Below are 26084 nucleotides of genomic sequence, written 5' to 3' on the forward strand. Positions count from 1 at the left end.
GTTTTTTTAATTGTATATTTGTTGTCTCCTTGTTTTGGATTTTCTTTATTGCAAATAAACCCACTCTACACTCCTTCGAGAAAGAGGGGGATATTAGTAAAAATACATACATTAATAACAATTTCATGGGCGAAGAACTGAACATTACCATTTTACCAATGTTCATTCCAACCTTATTTGCAAGTAGAGCAAATGCTGCAAATTAAATTGCATTTCTAAATTTGTTCAAAAATAGGAACTGTAGATATTCGAGGACAGTCCAACAGGGACACTGATAAGACAGAGTAAGAAAACAAGCCCAAATAGCAGATATTGACATTACTGTTCAATTGAGCTTACTGCTCAAATATTAACACTTGGGCACTGCTTACAAACCAGCTTTTTGCTGGATGTTAGGAATCCCTTCCTTCTAAGATCTATTTTTAGAGTGGAAGAGGCTTCAACAGAACTTGTGAATAACACAGAGGAAAACTGAGAGGAAAGCCTGACAAACATGACTCACAACTATTTCTGGATGACATAACTATATACAACCTGCACAGACAGGTTGAATGACTACCTGGAAGGGAGGGGAAAGGACCTTTAAACACATTTATTGAGAGCCTGGTTCTCCAGGTGCTCTTAGAGGTTAGTTTCTTTCCCCCTTCGTATATTTTTTCCATCACTCATTGTTTAAATTTAAATGACGGTTAAATGTGTTTTAATGTATTGTTTTTATGTTAAAAATTCCACAGATATGCAGTATAGTCCTGGTCTGTGTTTGGGGTGGATACAAAATGTAAAAATGAAATTGAACACACATTGGTTCACAAATGGGGTATATACAGAAAATAAACCCCAAAAGCCAGGGATATGGTACAGTGAACACCTACATCCTGCTCTCAGGGCCCAGTTTCATACCCATGGAGAGAACACAGTGTGGTAGCAATGGCAGCCCTCTATTATTCTAGCCCTCTCCCAGCTCTTTCTGTTTGCCATGCCGTAAGAATCTTGTTAGAGCCAGGCTGCGGCTGGGGGACCATGTCATGAGGTTGCATTTCTTGCAAGACACACCTACACAAGGTAGAAAGACTAATACCTTTGGAAGAGCTATGGGATAGACACCCCTGCCCTGCAATGAAATGTTCTGTCATGGGCTAGATCAGGCCCAATATTATAATTGGAGGAAAGCTGCACGGAACCAAAAGTGAGCTGAGGATTGGGAATTAACATTTGCCCATTCCTTTCCTGTCACATCAAGAGAGACTTCAAGAATGCAAAGAGAAACACTCAAAAGGCCTACACAGCTTGGGGCCAGGTTATCGGAAGGATCACCTCCTCCCATATGTACCTGCTCAGACCGTAAGATCATCGTCAGTGGTCTTTCTCCATGAGGCTCTGCCAAAGGAAGTGAGGTGGGTGGCTTCTAGGAGGAGGACCTTTTCTGCTGTGGCACCCCAGCTGTGGAATGAGCTCCCTAGAAAGGTTCGCCTGGCACCTACATTGTGTTCTTTCCAGCACCAGGTGATTCCCCCACCCCAGTATTTTAGCAGTTTACTATTCTAGTCTTTTAACTTTGCCATTTTAAATCTCTGCATTGCTGCTCAGTTTTATTCTGGTTGTACTTTTGTATTGTGGTTTTATATTGTGCTCTTCACCTTTTATATTATATTTTATGTGTACTTATGGGATTAACTTTTGTGAACTGCCCAGAGAGCTTCAGCTCTTAGGCAGTATACAAATGAAATCAATCAATCAATAAACACTTCAAGGTCTCCTTTCGAAAATGGGCTCTTTTTATATACATTTCTAGAGATCTTGCAATCTAAAGTCCTCCAATCATTTAAGTACTGTGTAAATGAGATGCATCTTCTAACATAATTCACTTAGCAGTCTTGGACAACGTTCTGCTATTACAACGCTATCAATAGCATTTTAATTCTCTGCCACAGCACTATGACAAGTTAGGCGGCAAAACAGCAAATATTACCCCAACAGAAGCCAACCCAAAAGGAAAGCTAAGCTGTTGATTATACTGCTAAGCAGGTTGCATGGGGAAAAACCCAAGCTGCCATCTGACTGGTTAATGAATAGCAGAATAGAGAAATATGCTTTAAATCTCAGGCGCCTTCTTGTGTTACAGATGACCGCACTTATTGACAGGTCTTTGAGAAATTCCCCCCTCAGATTACCAAAACAAACTAAAAGGTTGCCCTTTCCTATCTTGGCAGTGATGTTAATTCATGTCACCATGCATTTATATTCTAAAGCTGATGCCTGACAAGTGTGTCAGTTCCAAGTTTCTTGAATTATTTTCCATACACTGAAGGCCTGAGTGAGAATATACAATCAGACAATGTGCCAGGTCAATCGAGTTTGGGGGAAACCTTTTTCCAACACGGAACGACAATTTTGTTGTCAATGTTAGGGCAAGGCAGTGGTCCACATAGTTTTCTGTTCTTAACATCCTCCTTGTGAAATGGGTCAAGCTTCCCCCCCATTTCCTCCAAATTACATTAGAAACCTAGCTCACTGAATAGGAACCCTTCCTATTTGGTTTCTGATGGCCTAAACATTCTATAATTCCACTTCGCAAAGTTTCAAGATTTGTTGCCTTCATTTCCCATTTGGAATGGTTTCGCTAAACCAAGCTATCATACAATTGTACCATTATGGTACAACCACCACCACCACCCAGCAGCAATTCTTGTATGTCAAACCCCATGTTTCAGATAGATATGCTTATGTGAACACTGGATTGTCCAACTTACCTGAACTAAAAATATAATGAGAAAATAAAAGTTGGCTACTCTTCTGAACTGCTCGAATAAATTTTTAGGAACAAAATTCCATACAGTATACTGAAAGAAAAAAAAATCACCAACAATTATAAACAGTTACAGGATATATTATAGAAGACAAAACAGTTCTTCGAGACTTTAAACAATGGGTTCCTGCTTGCTCTCAAAATTTATAAAATGAGGCCACAAATCTACAAGTATTTTAATAGGCCTCCTGCCAAAATGCTCATATTAGCCAATGAATTTACACAAGTTTACCACATGCTGGAAAAAAAGATTTAAGAGAAAACAAATTAATTATTATTCACATGCAGCTTTTGCCTATCTACAATCTGGAGAGTGTCCCTCAATTTTGACTGCTGATAGATGATTTACGCTATGAAGCTGCATAATATTTTCCTGAATCCAGTTATATAGCTGGCCTTTATAAACATCCCTAGTTATATATGCCTACTACTAAAATGATACATTTTTTCTTTTGCACATACCAAATGTGTTTACTTCAACTAGCTTTGCCTTTATGCGAAATATATCACTCATGATCTTTTGTGCAATGTCGCCCATACTGCTCAGACATCATGATCTTTCAAGAGCTTCCTCACTTCCATGAGCCATGCGTTTCCTGCACTGTTGCTAGCAAAGGTCAAATGAGGCAAAGAAAAAGCTTTCATCATTGCCCAGGTTTCAATGGAAGATGGTGCTCTTAACTATTCATGCCCTGCTATTCTTATTTAGCACTCATTGTCATGAAATCTGGTTGGCACAGGGAGTGGGGGTGGAGTTTAACTTCTCATGCCTCACGGTATACACATATAGCTCCTTACAACTTCTCTGAAGCAGGAAGCAGAAAATCAGTGTGTAAACATATAATTGGCAATTTAGGAACTTTGAGCTTCTGGCGGACCCTAGCATCAGCTGGGTTGTCGGGACGTTCACCCCCGGAAGAAACCTCACTTCCCACTGAGTGTTTAGGATTTGGCCTTGAGGAGATAAGCTCTGGAGAGGACTGACTCCCAGCTGGGGAATCGCCCATGAGAGCTTCCTCCCCCACTGGTACAGGCTGGCTGGTGTCTGGCGCTGCGTCTTCTAGTTCTGAATCTGATTCTGATAGATTCGTTGAAACATCCTCTCCCAAGACAGGGGCAGTAGGGTTAGACCTGACAGACTGCAACTCCCATAAGACCCAGCCATCATAGCCAAAGCTGAGGAATAATTGGAGTTGGACTCCAACGACAACATCTGGAGGGCCGTAAGTCCCCCCCCCCCAGCGTTTAACATATGAATTAGATGTCTGTAATCATAGACATCTGTATAAACCATACTCATTTAGCATTAATTTTAAAGAAGAATTGGGCAGTATCCAACAGGACCATTCCGCAAGCGCCCTCCAACACTAATTGTGTTGCACAAGCAGCTTCTCTGCCTATTCTACTGAGCAAGCAGGACACACCACTTGCACAATGGAGATTTCATGTTTTTATAGGATGCCCCGAAATGAGCGGAAATGCTCATTTCTGGATCCAGACAGGTTGGCAAAGCTCCTTTTCGTGAGCTTTGCTGACCTGTTTCAGAAATGAGTATTTCCACTTGGTTCCAATTGTTTCGGAAGTGCTAAATCTCCATTGTGCAAGTGGTGTATCTCACTTGTAGAATGGAATTGGCGGAGGTGCAATGGAATTGGTGTGTGTGTGTGTGTGTGTTCCAATGTCCCATTGGAAACTGCCTATTGTTTGCTATGCAAGTCATGAAATTAGTTTGCAACTGCTTCCTAGTTAAAGAAAATATCACCATGCTGTAGAATTGTAGGCACATTTCAAGGCATGCTCCCAAACTCAAAATTAGGATCAAATCATTGAGGATTCTATACAAGCTGCCAATGAAGACCAAAAATATTTTCAGCTAGTGTATGGCTTTTGTATGTTATTTGCTAATTTATTTATTTATTTATTTTATTTAGAATATTTATATACCGCTCATTGAAAAAATTTCGGAGCGGTGTACAAGGTAAAATGAAAATAAAAACAGAATAAAACAGTTAAAACAAAATTTTAAAAGAAGCAAAAAACAACAACACAGAAATCCAAGGCTGCATGTTAAAGAAAGGCTTCTTGGGATAAAGATGTTTTCAGGAGGCGCCGAAAGGAGTACAAGGTTGGAGCCTGTCTGACCTCCAGAGGCAGGGAATTCCACAGGAGGGGGGCCACCACGCTGAAGGTTCTTCCCCTGGTGGATTCCAATCGGAGGATGGATCTAGGTGGAACCACCAGGAGCAGGCCCTCGGATGACTTCAGTGACCGGGCAGGTTGGTAAGGGAGAAGGCGCTCTCTGAGGTATCCTGGTCCCAAGTTGTTTAGGGCTGGTGTATGGCTTTTTGTATGTTATTTGCTAATTTATTTATTTATTTATTTTATTTAGAATATTTAAATAATGTTTAAATATTATTTAAATAATATTTAAACTAATGTTATGACAGGGTTGTTTTTGGGGTTTTTTTAGATGATTTTATAGGTAAATATGGCATTAGAATGTTGGTGTGTCATAATAAAGATTCTCTATGTGAAATGATATGAAAATAAACTTGTGCGCTGGTCTATTATTTATTTATTGCAATTGTATACCGCCCCGTAGCTGAAGCTCCCTGGGCGGTTCACATAAGATAAAAACGCTTAAAAACAATATATAAAAATTAAAAACCACAAAAAAATGCAAAATACACATACATTTAAAACCACTATAACAACTTTAAGAACAATGAGCCAAAAAACAGACCCAGTCTCATTACATATTGCTAAATGCCTGGGAGAAGGGAGAAGTCTTGACCTGGCTCTGAAAAGATGACGATGTTGGTATGGTTCATTGTAGATCTCAAGTCTGAGTTTGTGGATATTTGTTCTCAAGTTAGGTTATTGGTTGTTTTTATTTTAACCTGTCAAACCGTGTCAAGTCAAAACTTAACATTTTTTAGCATGCTTGACAAGGCAAGCATCCATGTAGTTAGGTTTCCCTTACCTTTGACGAGATTATTCTGTTTTCTGCAAACTTCTGAGGAACATAATGGCCAAGCTGGGGAAAACGATTTGCAATATAAATAGTTCGGCTATCACTTTGATGTGGTGGGTCAAAACCCTGAAAAGGAAACAAATATTGACTCTCGTTACATTAATAATCATACATGATTTCTTCAGCACTTATTATACATAATGGCTGGTAAATCTTTATTGTATCTTAGCAATAACCCTGAGAAATCAGCTGAAAGATAACAACTCCTTACCCAAGGGCAACCAGAGAACCTCATTGTCAGGCTTGGATCTGAAGCCAGCTTTCATAATCTAACCCAACACTCTTTTGATTGCTTAGAGATTCTCAGATTTTTAATGTTGTAATCAAAAGAAAAATGCTGAATTGGACAAAAGGCAGCAGACTAGAAATAAGGAATATCTACTACTATTCTGGAAATGCTTTTTACCGTAATATGTTTTTATTTTTAACGTAATTTAAATTCATTGATCAATGTTATACTTTGAACCTTTACAAGGTGTACTCGGAGCTTTGGACAACAGCAGTGAAAACAAATCTGAATTTATGCAAGTGCCAGAAACTACCAAAATATCAGAAGGAAGTAGCACCTGCGGGCAGTGGAAATTAAGGGGAAATGACTGGTTTTTAGCCAAGGCACATAAAAAGCAGGAATCTGGGTGATAACGCAGATGTATGTTGCAAATAGAAATGGACTAAAAGGCAGATACCAAAAAACATTATTTGTGTAATCTTGAAAGAAACAGGGAGAATAATAGGTTAAAGATAGAAAATGAAATGGGAATTAGTCATGGGAGACTCACACATCCCTTGCCCAGACCTAGTACTCTGAGCAACACCAATCAAACCTTCAATTGCTGACTTTGGGCAATATCCAACCAGGCCCTTCTGCACGTGAACAGCACTGCCAGTCCTGGTCTGCACATGGCACTTACCACTTGTGTGATGCGATAATAACACTCCTGGGGGCAAGCCTTGGAACTGGGGAGGTCGCTGGAGCTTTGCTGCTTCGAGAAATGAGTATTTCTGCTCATTTCAGGGCTTGCCCCTGGATGCACTATATTGCATTGAGCAAGCAGTAGAGGCCATGTGCAGACCAGGACCGGTGGGGCTGGTCGCACAAGGAAGGGACCAAATGGATGCTTCACTTGACTTCCAGCTCCTACACCTGCCAGAAACAATTTCTAGTGGCAGTGGGGGGGGGGGGCTTCCAAGAGAGAAAGCCCCCTCAGCTTGCTTGCATCAGTCATTGCTCTCACACACAAACCTACACAACCCTCTCATCTTGTTCAGGGAGGAACTACAGATACCTGGCTAACCATCTTCCACTGGCAACTGAAAGTGATCCTGTTGCAAAACTATTTGATTTGTACCCCACCCTTCCACCAAGAAAATGGCTCTCAGGGAAGTTAATTAGGGCTGAAACATACTTACTGCAACCCAGTTTTCCCCTTCCCCAATCCTCTGCAAGTCAGAGTACTTGGCGTGTAGGTCAGCCTCTCACTTTGCTGGGACACATTCCAAAGTGGCAAGAAATCTACAAGATTTAATGGATCGTGGGGACATTCTTTCACTTTTTATGCTGAGCTTTGGAATTCTCACCATTTCCAACCTTCCTGGAGGCACAGGGCCAAGTGAGAAAAATAACTCCTCCCTCTGGAGCTGTAAGAAGAGATCCGCCCACCTCCTGGGCAGAGCTGCACCATTACTATCACATGGAAAAATAAATCCCAGCCTTATCTTGTCCGTTTGATCCTGCAGAGCACTTCCAACAGACGCTATTGGTTGATTTTGGTGATAGGGAGGGGTATATGGAAAAGAATTCCAGGACCTATTGCCCACATCCCTACCTCATGAGATTTTCCTTCCTGAGCCTCTGCTGCTAAAAGCAAAACTGGTGGTAAGCGGGCAAAGGGAAGCAACTTTTTCTCCTGCTCAAAGTAGGCAAGATACTTTCTTACTCAAAGGTCAAGAAAAATGATGAAACAGATTCAAGTTCAGTCATTTGGGCTACTGAAACTTTGATTAGCTCATGGGGCAGCAGATTTCCTCTGGCAGCTTCAATCCAGCAATATTTCTAATGGTTATAAGAAGCAACAGGCAAGAAGAGTTGAATAACCAGGATGCAACAGTTTGTAGGAGTTTGCTATTTTATTGTCTTTGCAATGCTATTAACTGCCTTATTTATTTATTTATTTATTTATTTATTACATTTCTATACCGCCCAATAGCCGGAGCTCTCTGGGAGGTTCACAAAACCATGTTTCCATTGGAAAAGAAAATGAAGGTTTAGACTGAATGAGTACCTAAATAGTAGATTCAACGCATTACAAAAAATAGACACACACATAGCAAGCAAGAGAAAACAAGCAAGACATAGGAAAAACCTGTCCTGAACAAATAAAGATGGAAACCTTGTCAGACAGTCAATATGTAATGAACTGAATACAAGCCTTTCTACTGAAATTAGGGTCTCCTCCCTCACAAAGCCCAACGTAAGTAACAGGAGGCATTTAAACACGTTTTTCTACGTCCAGCAATTGCATTTGTATATTGGCAGCAGGAGCAGCCACTGTGAACCAAAACTCACAGTGAGAACAGGTGTCTTGCATGCTTGCATCAATGAAAACATACATGTAAGCACAAAGAGGTAAAAAGAACGCCTCAAGCAGAGACTACACTTTGTGGATTGAAACCCACAATTGCTACATCTCTTCTAAGGGTGGAAATACAGGTGTGGAAGCCCAGCTGGGAGAAGAGTGTGGGAAGTGTAGGTGATACACGGGAGGGAAGAGTTGAAGTAGAGTTCTTCCAGCATGGATACTGTGTGTTTCTGGAACATGCCCCTCAGTAACATCTCAGTATGTGTCATAACCACATCCACATCAAAATGCTGGGAAGTTACAGTATCAAACTGAAGTTACAGTTGATTTTTGCACTATTATTGCACACCTTGAGACATTAATCGATGAGAAAAGATGCAAGAAGCAGGGGGAAAGCATGGGAGGTGTACAGGACAATGACAATGTAGTGTGGAACCCTCATAAAATCCTGTGAACAAAGCAAGCGGGGAGCACTTTAAAATTCTCCTCTGGAAGAACTACTCTTTGCAAAATGTTAATTATATGACAGTGACAACCTGTTAGGAGATTTGTTCATAGTATGAATGGACTTCACGGTCAACTGTTTCACAAAACCAAGCTGTCAAGTGAGGAAAATGTCATCTGAACCTTATCTAAGAAGGGGGTGAGGGGACCCAAGATTTTTTACACTTTTAAGAGAGGCAGAGTCAATTCACTTTAGATGGAAGGTGCTTATCCTAAAAGTATGGCTCTGCATAAAAACTGCAGTATTTAATATTTCATTTTCCAAGCTATAAAGCAACACACTTTCCCAGCTTCTTCAGAGTACATTCACCGTGAAAATTTGACCACTGAAGGCACATAAATTCTCCTCACAGTCCTGGAACTACTAGTTCTGCTAGTTTGTTCATAAGGAGATCCTAAGAAAAGTCAAAGGAACTAGGAACTAAGAAAAATCCAAGAAAGCTCTTACCAAATCGTTACATTCCCCAAATCAGATAACACTGGAAGATTTAATTAGGGCTAGGTTGGCATTCATGCTTTATCCATTTTCCAAGCATAAATGCACTTTATGCCTTTTTCAAGCATAAATGCACTTCATTTCTCAAATGGGTTCTCCAAAATCTTTTCAGTGGGAAAACAAGAAAGAGAAGTTTACATATAATAGAGCTTAGCTGCAATTGTGTCACCTGCATTCTGCCAGGCAGAGATGACCTTGTGTATCCAAAAGTGCTTTGTCAAATCAGTTCAAGCTACTGTTATCTGCTGGCTCTCAAATTCTTCACGCAAGCAATTAAAAGATTCTTGTGCTCTCTCTAAAAGGTATGGCTATAGAAGCAGGGTTAAAAGTAGTTACAAACGCAGGGCCATAGTTATAAGGGACAATGGAATGGAACTGTTAGGAGAAATCAGGTCACTTAAGTCACTATTGAAAAATACAGACAAGATGCTATGATTTTTAGTCAAAGTTTTAAAAAGGACTTCTAGTACTCCAAGCTTTTAGGGTCACTACCCTTTCCCATCCAAAAACCAAAGAAAAAAGAATGTTATTAAAAGCAATTTCAACCTGCAAGTGCAGCCAATAAAAGGAATAAACGATGTTTTGTTGTTAATTTGTGAAAAGTCCTTCATAGCACTTCTGAGCAATATTCCAGCTCTTGTTAAAAGGAGTGCTTAAATTCCTAGTTTCATTTTAATTAAGTTCCTAGCCTTCATGATTGAAGAGATGTATTTGTAAATGGGAAGGTATATTGTAATAAAACTAAGAAACGAAAACAAACTCACACTTGCTATCCACTGACATAACCCAAGATTTCTAAATTTGGGAGAAACGTATAAAAAGAATATTGTGGCATGCTTTTATGTAAGAGCAACACAGTTGTGACATATTTTATACACAGCCTCGCACATATTTTCTTCTATGCTCACCAAGTCGCTCTCATGGCCCTTAAATATTTTATCAATCCCAGAGAGAGAGAGAGAGAAGGCTTCCAGGTAGAGGAGGTAAATCTAACCCCATCCTCATATGGAATAGGTTTATTGAACTGCTAGAGAGATGCCTATATCAAAAGGGTCTGTTCAGTATGCACAAATCTATTGGATTGCCAGGCATAGCCAAGTAATCCCACTACTTGGGGTTGGATGCAGGGTGAATTCCTGCATTGAGCAGGGGGTTGGACTTGATGGCCTCGTAGGACCCTTCGAACTCTGTTATTCTATGATTCTACTGTGTGCATGTATCCCTGGATCAGCGTCACCACAGCTATTCAAAGGCTACTCAGATGCAAAACAAAGAATACATAATTTTTTAAAAAAGTACAGTACCCTACTGTCTACTTTAAAAGATACGTTTGTTCAGGTATCGACTCTACCTGTCGCAACAGCTCCCAAGAACTTATTCTGAAAATGTATTTGGTCACATTTGGAAAGAGAAACCAACCTATGAACTAATTTTAAGCAGCTACTGTCTCGAGCTCACAAAACACTTGGATTGCAAACTGTTTAAGGTGAACACTTTGTCCTTCAAATTGATTGATAAAAATGCCAAGCACGCACTTGGCAAGATGTCCTGGTACACAGGCATCCAAATGGGGCAGGACTAGTATCAACAACAGGAAGTCACCCTTGCACAAAAGCTACTTTATTACTGAAATGTTAGTGCTTAGTTTGAGGAAAGCATTGTAGGTATACATATTGAAGCGTCCACATTGGTCAGGAGGCAGGCTCACAAAGTCCAGATGAAGCAGTTAAGACCTACAGAGCACACAAGAACTACGCAAGTAAACTCACAGTATTTCATTTTTATTGTGAACCACCCATCAAATATATCTTTGTAAAGAATCTATGTTTCATAGGCTAGAAATACATCACTGATGGCAATGTTTCACAGGCATCATGTATGGCATTGTGGACATTTCTTTCAAATATAGCACAATTGGCTCCAACTACCAGTTACCCTTGGGACTGCAGAGCTGATGGGAACCACACTCAGAGCTCTGCCACCAATTGGGGGATCAGGAGCCACTTGGAGGCTGCACGGCCTCCCGCCACCCAGAACATCTAGCCCAGGAGAAGACCAGCCTAGCCTCCTCCAGTGGCTGAACAGCACCAGCTGCAGGGAGCTTGTGTGTGTGTGCATGCATGTGTGTGTGCGAGAGAGAAAGATTACAACTTATTGTAAGCAACCATGAAGATCAATCAATTAAAAGGAGGGAGATAAACAATCATTTCCGCTAAATGGATCCTCATGAAGATTTTGGATCAATATGAGATGTTTTCTCTTTCAGTCATATTTTGTTGCTGCATGGAAAATCCAAGTTCCTGGACACAGTATCAACCAAATCTGACAAAGGTGTGGCAATTTAAGGGAGGAATGTCAAGGCAGAAGAACATGTTCTTCAGGAAGATAACCAGTTCGCCAAGAAATGACCCATTCTGTTTGAGAAGAATGGTTCTCTATAGTTTGGGTTGCCCTCTTTGCACTTCTGTTTACAATTTCCCCTGTCTATGGTATTTTGCTGCTCATCTCACCCTGCGCCCGAGTGGTACAGTGATCACCAGCAGAGCACTGCAGCCTGTTCCATAGTTCACATTGCAACCAACACCACTGCAAAGTGCGTGTGTGTGTGAATGCGTGCATGTGCATATAATGCATATACACAGTAATTACATAGTAGGCGTATTGACTTGCCAAAACAGTTGTCCACTATTGTGCTATATAATCCAAAGACATGTTGTGACCCCCACACAGAGAAAATACCATAAGCTTAATCAGGAAAGTTTGCTTCACTAGTATATAGCTATCTCATCCCTGCAAAGAGGATTGTGCTCAGTTATTTGTGCCAACATGGCTTAAGATACAAATATCAACTTGGCTATATTGAAAATTGGCACTGAAAGGAAGTTTTGATGCAGAAAAGCTCATTGATTGAAAAATACGCTTGGAAAATACTCAGTTGCATTTAGTGACTTAACAAAAGGAGACTTGTAAGGCCATCTGAAGAGGTTTTGCTCCCAGATAAACATCTAATCTATATAGGCAAATTTGTAAATCTATTTTTCAAACATATAGTTTGCCTTGTAAACCAGGAATGAATAAAGAATATGACTCCCATTGTTGTTTTAAAAGCAGTGCTTCCAGACTAAGCAGACAGCTAACTGAAGAAAAACTAACCATTCCTAGAGCAGTGTTCACTTCAGGGTGAAAGACAACATCGTAAGCGGAAAGTAAGAACAAAGGGGCAAGTAAAATGAGGAAAGATTTGTGAAATGAACATTTGTAACATGACCAAAGAAAAGACTGTAACCTGGTCGGCATGACACACCAACCCACAGTGGGTTGTCACTCTTGGGTTCTTTCAGAGTGGCTTGTTGTGTTATCCAAACCCGGCCTGATGACTTCAGCATGGGCTGTTAATCATATATAAGCCACCCCGAGAACCCACAGCTTGTTGTTTAATTGTTCAGGGTGGTTTGTTTTCAGGGTGGCTAGTTGTGATGTGCGAACCCAGCAGCGAGGGTTCTGCATGGCTTGTTAGGAAGAACAACAGAGATGCCTTGCAAGACCAGTAAAAAATCTTACCGCTCCTCACAGTGTCCACTGCCAGCTTGGTGCTTCATTTGCTTTATCTCCTTGAGAACCCCATTAGCACAGCTTTGCATGATTGACTTACCTCTGGGTAACTGCACGCAGCTCCAATTCAGGACCATGGTGATTCATGAGAGGGAGGGGATAAAGTTTATCCCCTCCCAAACTGCCATTGTCTCAGATTGGGGACACACATGCTTACCCAGAGGTAAGTCAAACACACAAAGCTGTGCTAGGAATGTCACTTGTCCACGGCTCCAACGAGCAGCCAAGGAGCCTTTTTTTTAAGTGTTAAAGAAAACAAATAAAACCCTCAGCCAGTTCATCCTAAAGAGAGAATAAATGAAATCCTCAACCACCTCATCTTAAAATGTAAGGTAAGCCCTGCCCCCTCCACTCCGAACATATGGCATATATATGTCCACGTTGGGGAGTGTAGGGAGAGAATCTAATCACAGCAGGAGTATAGATGAAGTGTGCCACAAAGGCCCCTAGGATACATCCTGAGAGCGGGCGGGACGACGAAGGGGGTAACAAACCATGGCAAGCCAGTGAGCACCTCAGCAGCTGTCAACAGCTGTGTGGCTTAGCGAGTGATTAGCCAACTCACCCTGGCTTGTTTTCAGCATGGCTTCTCGTGACATGCGAACTGGCCCAATTTTTGCATGCAATATCAAGACACAAAGTAGCTTCCTCACCCCGTATCACACAATCTAAGACACTCTTACTCACACACAGAAAAGTCAGCTCAGTAAATGAACCGGAGTATGAAACGAGGGAACATGTTTCAGGGGTTGTTAAAAACCAGGCTGATTCTCAAATGGCTCCAACTTATGTGATGCTCCAATTACATATTATTGCGAAACTCTAGAGACCACAAGCCACTGGGAACTAATGGAGCCAAGCCAGGGATATCCTCTATTCAAGAGCAGCAGTCAGAACCCTTACCATCTGCTACACATAAATGATGTAACAATGCCAGAATCTCTAATAGAAAGGCTGATTAGGATTAATGCACATTAACAGGAAAATTCCAAGAACTTGTTAGATGTTTCAAAGGGAAACTCAACTATAATTTTAAGTTCAAATTTCAGAGACTACAAAAGGCACAATAATAAGGTTGGTGCAAAAGAGCCTACTCATATTTAGAAAAATCACAATGTATATGTTTTGGTGCCACATGACACTAAATACAGAAGAATTGCTCTGTTACGATTAGTAGTTTTGCAGAGCAAGAGCAGTTAAACCATGCTGAACCAAACATGGGAATCATTTTTTAAAAAAATATGAGCAAAGCTTTGAACACAAAAGATCTTGAAATCAGAAATGTCTTGGGAAGCTGAAAAGAAGCATTTATTATGCAGTGAGGGGTTGTTGTTGATCTCATGACATTTTAGTTACAGCAGTGTAGCAATGCTAAACTGCTGTAGCAAAACACACAATTTGTGATCAATTGATTTTTGCATCGTTTGATAGGCTACAGCCAACATCATAACATACATGAAGTTGAAAGGGAAGACAATGGCTATCAAGGGCTGCTACAGTAGCCCCAAAATGGAGGTATTGCAAACTCACCCTCCCAATTCACTCACTCCATGCTTTCTCCTAGTTCCACCCCTGCAAATACCCTCCTATTTGCTTCTCCACTAGAAAGACTGAAAGGGACATTTGAGCTAGCTTTGGTAGCCAGCTTATGACCACAGACCCTGCCTCGCCCCAAGACTCAGAACCCAGGCAAGATCTAGACTCTTATGTCACACAAGGGCTTCACAGTTGCTGTGAAGCACTAAGAGCCTACTTCCAAGCACCTCCAAAGCCCAGTGTGATTGCAGGAATAACCCCCTCATCTCCACACATCCTTCTTCTAGGCTCAGAAATGCCTCAAGCTCAGTCACAATACACTTTAGAGGTGCTCAAAAGCCACTGTTTTCAAATGGCCCCTAACCTAACCCAAGGCAAGAGACAAGTTCTGCTCACCAGGTTAACAGTTATAGTTCCCACTAGAAATCTGATGAGCACACTGGGGGTTTTACCCAAAACATGTGTTTATACCCCAATTCCCCATAATCAAGTCCGTTCCCCCTGCAAACACTCCCCCCCCCCTCAGCCAACATTGCTAGTTGCCTCATTCTGGCTACTTCAATCTATACAACCAGTGACTCCCAGTTTTTACTCAACCAGCTTTCCCTTTTCTTCAGGCTGTGTGGAGGGTGCTCTGTTGTCCTAATTGTTCCTCAAGCTTGAAAGAGGCTGGAGAACAAAAACAGCTGGCCACACAGCTACAAATCAGTATTGAGATTAGCCAGCCAATCTCCATCCTGGATGAATAAGTCAGTTTTAAAAAACCAACACACTGAGGTTTCCATAAGGCTGAGCACACTTAAACCATAACTCTGTTAAAACTGATACATGGTCACGCACATGCACACACACAATTAGAGACTGCTTTTCTGTGCAAAGAATCATGAGGAAAATATCTGACCTATGAAGTTTAAATGATGAGTTTGCCTGTAACAACAAGACAGGGTTCTGTCTCTCACCTGACAAGCCAGTCCTAACACAACCACAAACCTGGGTTAAGACTCTAGCTTGTCAGTGGAGAGACAAGCCAGAATTCTGGGTTTGTCACGTCATAGTTTAGCAAATCACAAGCAGAAGGTCTGTGATTTAGCCAGCACACTGCCTGCTTTCAACAACACATGAACTAGGCCAATAAATAGCTACATGCAAACTGAGACAATGAATTGTGTATTGTTATTATAGCGGTCTTCCCAATGGACCCAGGGACTAGTAAGCCACAGGTGTAAAAATTCCAGAGAAGCCATCTTACATCTCACCTAGATTATCTACGGAACCCATATGGGTAAATTTGTACTCCTCCTTTTATGTTCACCAAGTATCTAAGCATTGAAATGTATTCAGTTTTCAAAGTTATGAATATTTATGATACTGCCAAAGATGAACATGATCCATCCTGTGACATTTTCGTACCTGTCAGACAACCTATGCATGTGTTATATGTTTTAAATGTCTGGATATTTGCAGGACATAACAGAAAACCCCAAAGACAGGAACTTTTTGGATCAAGTCAACCTGATTTCATATCTGTGCTCAACTATGAAGCTCAGTAAATGGCCTTGGGCCAGCTGCTCTCTCAGTGAAACCGACCTCACAGGGGTTATGAGTGGATGTTCTATTCAATTATCAGATATTTTATTCTGGGTGTAGAGTGGTATATAAATCTTGTAAATAAATTGTAAAAAAATAGGATAACCACATATATGTCAGCTAAGCACTTTAGTTGAAGATACAATTGTAATAAATAATAAATATTGAACATTGGGGGAAAGTAGTTGAAATCCTGGTAAAATTGCTGGATATAGAACCAGAAATGGCTTTACTTGGTCTATAGAAGATTGCTGCAGAGATTAAGGTAGAATTTATTATGGGAACCACCTGAAAAACAGAAATAAAGGAAGCCTGCTCCCAATGCCCCCATTCAGTAGGGAAGTTCCACATGAAGAAGCAGGCTCACATATGCACTGCCACTTTGGATGAAGCATGTGTCTGGATGTGCATTTGCATGCTCATCGAAGCAAACTGAACTCAATGAGCATGAGGATATATATCTCAACCCAAGACCGCTACCTGCACGTGACTAGAGCTGGATTAGGGCCAATGATGTTATGTGGGGAAAAATCCATTCTAAAATGTGCTTTATAAAATAACATAATAAATACATGCAAATCTAATTGGGGAGTTTCCAAGTTGCAATTAACTTTTTCAGGACTTATTCATCCAGCCTCTACGCCCATCATCTATCTGTAAACACAGGAGGTGGAGTAAGCAGGCAACGGCAATTAAAACCAAAGGTACCACACAATCCAAATATGCTATAGTCAAATTTCAAACTGATTTATAAGATCAAACGTTTTCCCTCCATCCACATCATTGACCAAGGCAGATAGCACAAGAGTGGAAATTGCACTATGCTAGATGTTAAGAACACTAACAATTGCTTAAAAATATTTTCTAAAATCTACAGTTTGGCAATACCTTTACTACGGCCAACCAAAATGTTCCAAGTGTATGCAACCTTTCAAGTTCTCCAGAACTCTTCCTCAAGCTAAATGTTACAAAAAGCCACCCAAAAATACAACGGTGAGGCCACATATTATGGCCATGAAGTCTGCAGTTTATTCTCAGTTTGAATTCTAGATGTAATTTGAAGCAAGCGTACACAGTCTGAATCCAAGATGCAGTTTGAAGCAAGCAAATACATAAACTTGAATGAAACTCAAAATAAAAGAAACCAGTACGATCCTAATGCCCCACCACATGTGAAGCTATGCTGCAGTATCATACTTGCATTTTACGAGATCTACTTCAAATCTACTTTCAAGTTTCAAAACTGACATATTATTGAATCTGATTACTGCTTTTTTCCAACCTGGCTGGATTTTTCTATACAAATGGCTGCGCCTAGCATGTTATGCAACTCTCCACGAATTCACTCAGGCTACTGGCTCCTTCGCTGCTGATAAGCAACACTGAATTGCATTTACATAGCACTGCTAACCTCTCACATCCCCACAATAGTCCAGTTAGGTCACTATTATTCCAGTGGAAAGAAGGTGAACTATGACTGACATACAGATCCTTATTTATGTCTACACTCAAGGCAACATTTGAAATCAAGAACTTAAAGTCCATTCCTGGTTTTTCATTCACTGAACCCGTACCAGGTCTCAGATGAATCTAAGGAACCCAACAGCAGCAGGCACCTTACAATGCTCAAAATATCTTTACCACACTGGCTGTTTATAAAAACAACCTAGCTGACTCTCTCCCAATCCATCTACTAATGGTTCAGCACATGAAGGAATATGAATGGTTTCTTCCTTTACTTATTTCTCTCTCTCCATTATATTAGATCATAAAATCCAATTGTGCTATTCTTATGTACTGCACTTTTTAAAAATACACAATTTTAACTGCTCTAGAATTAATTTCAATGAAGGGTGGTATACAAATATTCTTCAGAATAATCCTTACAGTTCCTTTCTGTTTGGAGGATTATTAGAATTATTAAAACAAACAGTTGTCATTCTAAATTGAATACTGAAAAAAGTAGATTTTTTAGACTCTTGTCATGACAAATTCCTTTGTATCCTGACATCTTATCTCAGATTTCTGCATAGATCATAAGAACATTAAAACTACATAATGCAGTGTTGGACCAGATGCTGAAGAACAACCTAAAGCTTAATGCAGATAAGATAGGGGTGTTCTTGGCTGAGGGATTTGGCAATCCTGGAAGTGGTCTGCAATCTGCAGATTCACAGTTTCAGAGTATCCCTGAATGCACAAGTGGGAGTCAAAAGTGCCTTTTACCAACTTCATCTCTTAAGCCAGATGTACCTTTATGTGCAGTCAGACCAAGTTCCAATTGCTGGACTCCTGCAACACAATCTAAATTGAGTCGCCCATAAAGATAGTTCAGAAGCTTCAATTTGCACAGACCAGGACTATGGAATTGAAACATATTACTCTGATCCTTTACTAATTGTACTGGTAGCCAATTTGTTTCTCAACTCAATTCAAGATGCTGGCTTTGAACTTTAAAGCCATAAACAGTCTAGGACCAGCATATCTCTGAATCACCCTCTCATACAAGCTGCCTGAGAAATCTATACAACTACGGATGCTGTCCTCTGTAACATCTAGCTTCCAAAGGTCTGATAAGGGGGATGAGGGGCCATCAGGAATAGCCTCCCTAAAGAGGCATGCTTGGTCCCATCACTGCCCACCTTACTGCTATTTTGTTCCTTATTGTTGTACCTGTTACTTGCTTTATTTTATATACTGTGAACTGTCCTAAGTTCACTTGACGTAGGAAGGCAGGATATATATATAAAATGCAGAATTAAATTGCAGATATTGTAGTGTCACTGCCATAAAAATACTATGTAGGTTTTTTTTACAGCTGTAACATATCATCCTTAGTTAATTTATCATTCACTAAATTAGACTGAATAAAACCCAACAAGGGAAACGAAACACCTGCTTCCTTACATTATTATAGATTTCTACAGCAAACTGTTTGCAGATTTTGGTGTCTGCTAAGTTTGCAAATCTGTGCACTTGTTATTCTTTTTGGACGTAGCAATAGCAGTTTTTTACTTGTTTATACTCCGTCATGGAAGCAAAGAGCTCTTTAAATAATTATTTCAGAGAACAGTGTGACACTAGAATCAGCTTCTTTTCAAGGCAGTGAATGCTAATTAAGTTAGCTGCACACGGCATCGTGCTCTGGCCAAAATCAGCAATTCATTTCCATAAGAAATAAAATTATGTTGAGGCTCCATACACTTTGAACTGCCCGGAAAAGTGCTGCTTGCCCCTGGCTTCCCCTACCCCAAACACAAGCGCACTGCAGCTGGAATCTATCATATAGCACAAACAAGACATGGCCAAGTGTTTATCTGTAGATGGCCACAGGCATGTCTATCTTGGTCATAAGCAGGAAGTTCACAAGGATGAGCTTCGAATCTATTCTTCCAACGGCATTGCAATTATGTCCTTCACTCTCTAATACAAAAAGAGCCAGCAATAAAATGTTGCAGTGTATCTTTACACTCTAACAGGAGTCGTGCTCCTGTTCAAACTTCTGGCAAGCCATGCTCTCCTCCAGGATACCCCAACTCCATTCCCTAGGTAACTTCTCTTTCCAACTGACACAACACTCTTCATCTACTGAACATGCTCAGTCCTCAATGGACTGCTTATTTTGTAGGACTGCTCTCCAAGGATGTTAACAACAACAAAAAAGGCTTTTTTGGGGGGTACTTTTGCAAATCTCAGGCTTCCCTCACGCATGCTGATCGCTTCCTGTTGTTTCTCAGTGGCCCCATTTTGGATCAATTTTATCAGCATTTGCAAGCTGAGTTCACTGTTAGATGGAGTAACAGGGAAATCTCATCATTCCACTTCTTAGACAAAAAGTAGTACTACCTAATGATGTGGGTTTCTTCCCCCAAAAATCTTGAACTGGAAAATTAGATTAATTTCCATAAGGGTATTTGCATAGGAAATTGTTCAAGTTGCAATTGAAAATTGTCCGATACAAATTAGGTTCATTTGCATAGGGTCACACACATTAGAAAACATTTTGATGCCCTAGAGCAAGGATGAGCAACTTGTGACCCCCCCCCCGATGTTCTGAACTACAATTCCCATCATTCCATTGGCTATGCTAGGTAGAGCTGATGGAAACCATAGGCCAAAACACCTAGAGGGCTATAAGCTGACCACTGCTGCCTAGAGAGATCTAATTTAGCATATTTATTTTTCTTGATATTAATATTAAAAAACTAAGCTAATGAAATGTATCCCATGTTAATTTTTTGTCCCAATACACCACAAGTATTTGGCCAGAAATATCTGAGGGGAAAACTAAAAGACACTTAAAGTGATTTAAATGTTATATTATATAGAAATGTTTGTTGGAATAATTATAAAAATGTAAAGACAATAACATGTACTTCCCTTACATTGTTTACATTTTTTTTAAAAAAAAGAAACACCAGCTGTACTGAAACCTATTCATATTAATTTTAGAAACCGCCCCCCAAAACGTGCATGATATGCTGACAATCACTCATTGATTTCAATAGTGTTCAAACCTCTTCCACTAAAGGCTATCAATGGCTACTAGCCCTGATGGTTGTGTGCTATCGCCAGTGTTAGTGGCAGTAAGCCTGTGTGCACCAGTTGCTGGGGAACATGGGTGGGCGGGTGCTGTTGCACCATGTCCTGCCTTCTTGGTCCCTGGCCAATGGCTGGTTGGCCACTATGTGAACAGAGTGCTGGACTAGATGGACCCTCGGTCTGATCCAGCATGACACTTCTTAGGTTCTTAAAGTTGTTGGGGCACCTTCAACTTTGCTGTCAGTTTTTATTTTTGTGAACCGCCCAGAGAGCTTCGGCTATTGGGCAGTATAAAAATGTAATAAAATCAAATCAAACAATCAATAAAATATTAGTTCCACTTCACTCTGGGACGCACATACATTTTGATGACATATAGGTATGCTAGGGATAATAACCTGAAAAAAAAATTAGTTACAGCTTCGAAACTGACAAACTTGCCTAATATTGCAATGGGCATTAAGTCCATTTTTATTAATGAACTTATGAAACTGAGAATTTTTCCATCCCACATCACACATACGATCAGGATGGCACACAAAACAATGCAGCTTTAAAAAATGAAACCATGAACAATGAAATTTGCTACTGGTGCTTAAAATTCCATTCAAGCTCTTTACACGGAATTTGACCTCGCTTCCACACTCTTGGCAATTGCTGTTATTAAGCCTTGGATTTGGCTTTCAACATACTCTGGGCACAGCCCAGAAGCAGTTGTGTTGTGCTGTCTCTTCTCCCTGCCAATGCAGACAGCCAATCATTGGCAGATTCACATAACCAGGATTAAACACCACAGGGCTCTGAAGCTGCAAAACAGCCAATGCTGCTGGGACTAGTGGGAGGAAACAGAACAGCTCTTGGCTTCAGTAGGGCATCTTGGTCTTACAGCTCTATGCCCCCTGCTATGGTAACAGCGCATCCCATCAGTCAAACCAGACTACGGGCCATGTGGTGTCTGGTCTGGACTCCAGGTATGTCTGGAATTTGCTTGGGCAAAAGTATCTACTTGCCTTTAATAATTCTGGTCAGTTATGGGGTCATAGAATAGCAGAGTTGGAAGGGGCCTAAAAGGCCATAGAGTCCAACCCCCCTGCTCAATGCAGGAATCCACCCTAAAGCATCCCTGACAGATGGTTGTCCAGCTGCCTCTTGAATGCCTCTAGTGTGGGAGAGCCCACAACCTCCCTAGGTAATTGGTTCCATTGTCGTACTGCTCTAATAGTCAGGAAGTTTTTCCTGATGTCCAGCCAGAGATATCCAAGTTTAAATTATGAGCATTATTATACTACAACACCTCCATCAACTTCAGTATACCCTATTTCTGAATCATCACTGCTTCAGTTATCCAGTATTTTCTAACATCATCATCATCATCATCATCATCACAACAACAATAAACTAGACCTGCTCAGCTTACATCTTTCTTACAAATCCAAGGCATTCAAGTTAACATTCTTCCTGCGTTGTTTTGACCAAGTCGGCTACCCACACCTTGTCTCTGTTGGCAACTGTCTCATTCATATTCAGGAAAGTTTCATTTCCACACCCTTGGAGTTTCTACTATTTCCTTGTGCTACCTCAAACTTATGATTACTTTAAATGCAAACGTCTTGACTACCACGCCTTTCATCATCAGTAACATGATGAACTCAGTAACCTGTCAAAGGTAAGAGCACACGGTGATCTTGCACTGCAAATGCTGATAGTGCTTTACTAACACTAACCTTGTTCAAGCAATATAGCATGATATTCCGTCCCCATATCATGGAAAGGTGTAACCAGCTACAAAACAAAAAAAGGAGGGGGCACCCTGATTCTGAAAGATTAACTATGCTGTTCTTAGTGAATGCTTGAACACTCAGTTTTATTTCTTCTGTTTTTCTGAATCAAAATGGGAGGCTCACCTCACTCTCAGACCCAAAACAGTTTGCACTAGGCTCTCTCTCTCTCTCTCTCTGTGTGTAGTCTACCACGGATCTTTCTATGAGAGCCAGTGTTCTGAGCATGACCAATGACTGGAAGAAGGTAAAGGTCAGAGAAGTAAATTGCACAGAGTTGCAGCAAGCATCTGTGGTTGGGTGCCTTAAGACAGAGATGGGCAGACTTCAGGATTGCAGGATCTACTTTTGCTATTTACTAAAACTCCAGGGTCCACCAACTGGAGCCTGGTGCAATTGACACACATTTAGACTTAAAGATTTCTAAGACCAGGAATTTGTTTTAAGTATCAGAACTGGATAGAGCTTTCACACGAGAATCCACTGTGGGGATACCTAGAGCTTTCTTCTTATCAGCAGTATAACTTAGGGATGGTCAACTTTTTGTCACTATTGTTAAACATATGGAAGTAAAAAAATCCTTGCTGACTCAGAGATCTACCAGTAGATCCAGAGCTACTTTCTGCTTGCCCCTACATTAGACTCAAATGAACGTAAGCTATTTCTCATAGCCTATTAGCGTCGATCTCATGGCATATCAGTGTGCACCCACCCACCAGTTCAGGATTATTATATTTAGAAGCTATGAAGAGTTAAGTTATATTCTGAAAACAAATGTAGTTAGAATTTATGTATGTGTAATACACACACATATAACTCAGATCTATCTGAAATGGTAATAAAGCAAGCCAAGATAAATAAACCTAAGAATTTCTTTTCCATTTTAGACAGATTAGCAGGCCTCATGGGGACTGAACAAAGCCCAAAGATAAAGCAAGTTAATTTTGGTACAGTAAGATTCCAGCACCAAACCAAAGCAATAAAGTGTCATTGAACTGACAATCAATATAAATTGTAGTTCCATTAAAAGTGAAAAAGGTACACATATATCAGTTGGTAACACCATTATCAATATTCCTAGAATACTTCTGAATAAAATTCACTACATGCTATTTTAATCTTGCTATAAATGCTAAAGCATGTACTTAACTTAAACGTAATCAATTGGAAAACAAACAGGTTGTAAGAAATGAATGGAAGCATCTCTATAAGATACTTGAAACATTTCTCCTCATTCAGTGTATAGTGATCTATAAATTATAAGTGCTTTAAGTGCTGTTGTTTACTTTATGGATGACTTATAAAGAGGCAGTTAATATCAATGGATGCTTACATCTCTTGTAAATGAGCTGCAGTTTTAATAAGTTACTGTAATTTGTATTATATCATTGCCATGTGGGAGTGAAGCTCATTTGGAGAAAACTCCCCTCAAGTTGTTACTTCTTCTCAAGGCTTTTACTCTAAGAAGCAGGAAGGATGTGGTTGTATTTTGAATCACAATCACTACTTTTATTTTCTTGCAACCGTTTTCATGAGCCTTGGTATTGAGAAATAAGGTGGAGGTGGTAGCTAGAACAAGATTAAGCAAACTTCAAAACAGCTGAAAGTCATATTCAAATCACAAACTTCCCTCTTGTAGACCACCCCAATTTTACTCCAAAACTGGATTAAAATATTGCCATTTCCCAAAAAGTGAAGCCCTGCTCTTAAGTTAAGTGATCAGGGACGCTTCCATTCTGCACTTTGTGATAAATATTATATCATAGTCACATTCTTGGATCAAATCTTATTTTAAATTATAAGTGAAAAGCCATTAACTTCCTTTCAATTGCAAGCACACAGTGGCCCCGTTCAGACAACACGCTAAACCATGCTGCTTAACCACAAAATGGTTAATGGAATGCATTCCGTTAACCATTTTGTGGTTCAGCAGCATGGTTTATTGTGTTATCTGAACAGGGCCAGCATCAGTCCAAGAACTATACACTTGGTTCTAAGCTCCAGTCAAGAAAGAGATAAATTTTTCAAGTAAATGCCCATCCTCTGGAAGGATGAATAGAAGAGTGTGTAAGTGCTCTGACACTTTCCCCCCCAATACAGTATTGCAAAATATAGTGAACTTTTCACAAACGCCCTCAAGTTTATGATTATCCTGGCAACTTCCTTCTTTCAACTCCTCCAGGGCTGCCAACCAAACTTTCCTCCCTATTTCACTCACCTGCCATCAGTAAACCAACTCAACAAAATGCTTAGATTTGGAGGCAGGAGATTGCACCTGTGGGGAGGCAACAGCAAACAACAGAGGAAAGAAAGGAGAATAGAATGGAGGGTGGAAGCGTCACAGAATACACAAGAGCAGAGAACTATCTAATCTAATCTAATCCCCACCAGGGTAAACCTAGATTTGTCACACAGCTATCTTCAGCAGGAAGCTGCTGCCAGCTACGTCTTCCCTACTGAGCTGAATCTGTATTTTCAAACCCGTTCACACCTGACATTTTGAGAAGCTGGCTTAAAAAAAAGCCACTTTCAGCCTATGCCTGACAACCTATCCATTCAGAGGACTTTTCGAGAAGTAGAGATGCCACTACGAATTGAAACGTGGTGCTAAAACCGGGGAAGAGGAGGGCTGGTCCACTTGACTGCTGTTGAGGTTGAAAGCAGACATCTGAGGGGAGCAGGGTTACCCAAATCTTCCCTTCACCATTAAAAAAAAACATAAGTGGGGGGGAGGGGTTGACGCGCTCTTAGAGAAGTGAGGAGAAGGAGTTCCTCAGAGCCCTGGGGGCGGGGAGGGAAAGTTGAGGCAGAAAAGAGGCGCCCCCCGCCCCGGTCCCCCCTTGGAGGGGCGAAACTCCCTTCTCGCCCGAGAAAAGCCCCGAGCAACCACACACAGCCCGCCTACCAGCTGCTGTCGGATCCACCGCAACATCCCCTCGACCGGCCGGCCGGCCCGACGGTGGCTCCCAGCGCCCTGCCGCGGGCGAGCTCCTCCTTCCCCTCCCCGGTCGCTTGAAATAAAAATTGCCGCCGTTCAGTCAGTCGCCCCGAAAAAGCTGCTGCGGTCGCCGCCCTCTGCCGCCGCCGCTCCCCATTAGCGCAGGGGCCGGGCGCTTCCCTTTAGCTGCAGCGCGGAAGTCCCTCGGCCGCCGGCAGCGGCAACCGCCGCCCCACGGCGCGCCCCCGGACCTGCCGCGGCTGCATCCCAGCCGCCATCATGAAGTCCGCGTCCGCCTCTCGAGCCCCGTCACCAGGGGTCTCCCCGCGGTCCGGAACGCCTCCAGGAAGTGACGGAGGGAGGCAGGCTCGAGAGAGGGTGTGGCGAAGGCACCTGGAAGGAGGAGGAGGAGGAAGTGTGTGTAAAAGAGTCTTCCCTAAAGGGGCGCCCTCCTCCCGCGGTGTGTGGACTACAACCCCCAACATCCCCAACCAGATGGGGGTGTGTGTGTTTATAGTCCACACACCGCGGGAGGAGGGCGCCTGCTAGAAAATTGGGGAAGCCAGGACCAGGTGTGGTCCTGTGGCAGAAAGGCGTGCTAAGTGTTCTGAGGTAGAACACGGCGGACTGTACCGCTTCATGCCACAGCTGGGGAAAAGATGGTGCCGTTTT

The 26084-nt window shown here is 41.3% G+C and overlaps 1 protein-coding gene across 6 annotated transcripts in view; it reads right to left on the reverse strand.

Moving 5' to 3' along the window:
* ATP11B (ATPase phospholipid transporting 11B (putative)) overlaps nt 1-25465 on the reverse strand; it is a 508285-nt gene extending 482820 nt beyond the window's left edge. For all 6 annotated transcript variants that reach the window (XR_010025712.1, XR_010025711.1, XM_063131906.1 and 3 more), the window contains exons 1-3: nt 25380-25465; nt 5790-5906; nt 2751-2840 (exon numbers count right to left, since the gene is read on the reverse strand). Coding sequence is in view for 4 of the 6 variants with exons in the window: in XM_063131906.1 (XP_062987976.1) it covers nt 2751-2840; nt 5790-5906; nt 25380-25406 (234 nt within the window). In the remaining 2 variants the exon portion in view is untranslated. The remainder of the gene's footprint in view (nt 1-2750; nt 2841-5789; nt 5907-25379) is intronic.
* Nucleotides 25466-26084: the final 619 nt, after the last annotated feature.

This window comes from Elgaria multicarinata, chromosome 8 (assembly GCF_023053635.1).
Source record: "Elgaria multicarinata webbii isolate HBS135686 ecotype San Diego chromosome 8, rElgMul1.1.pri, whole genome shotgun sequence".
Classification (NCBI taxonomy): domain Eukaryota; kingdom Metazoa; phylum Chordata; class Lepidosauria; order Squamata; family Anguidae; genus Elgaria; species Elgaria multicarinata.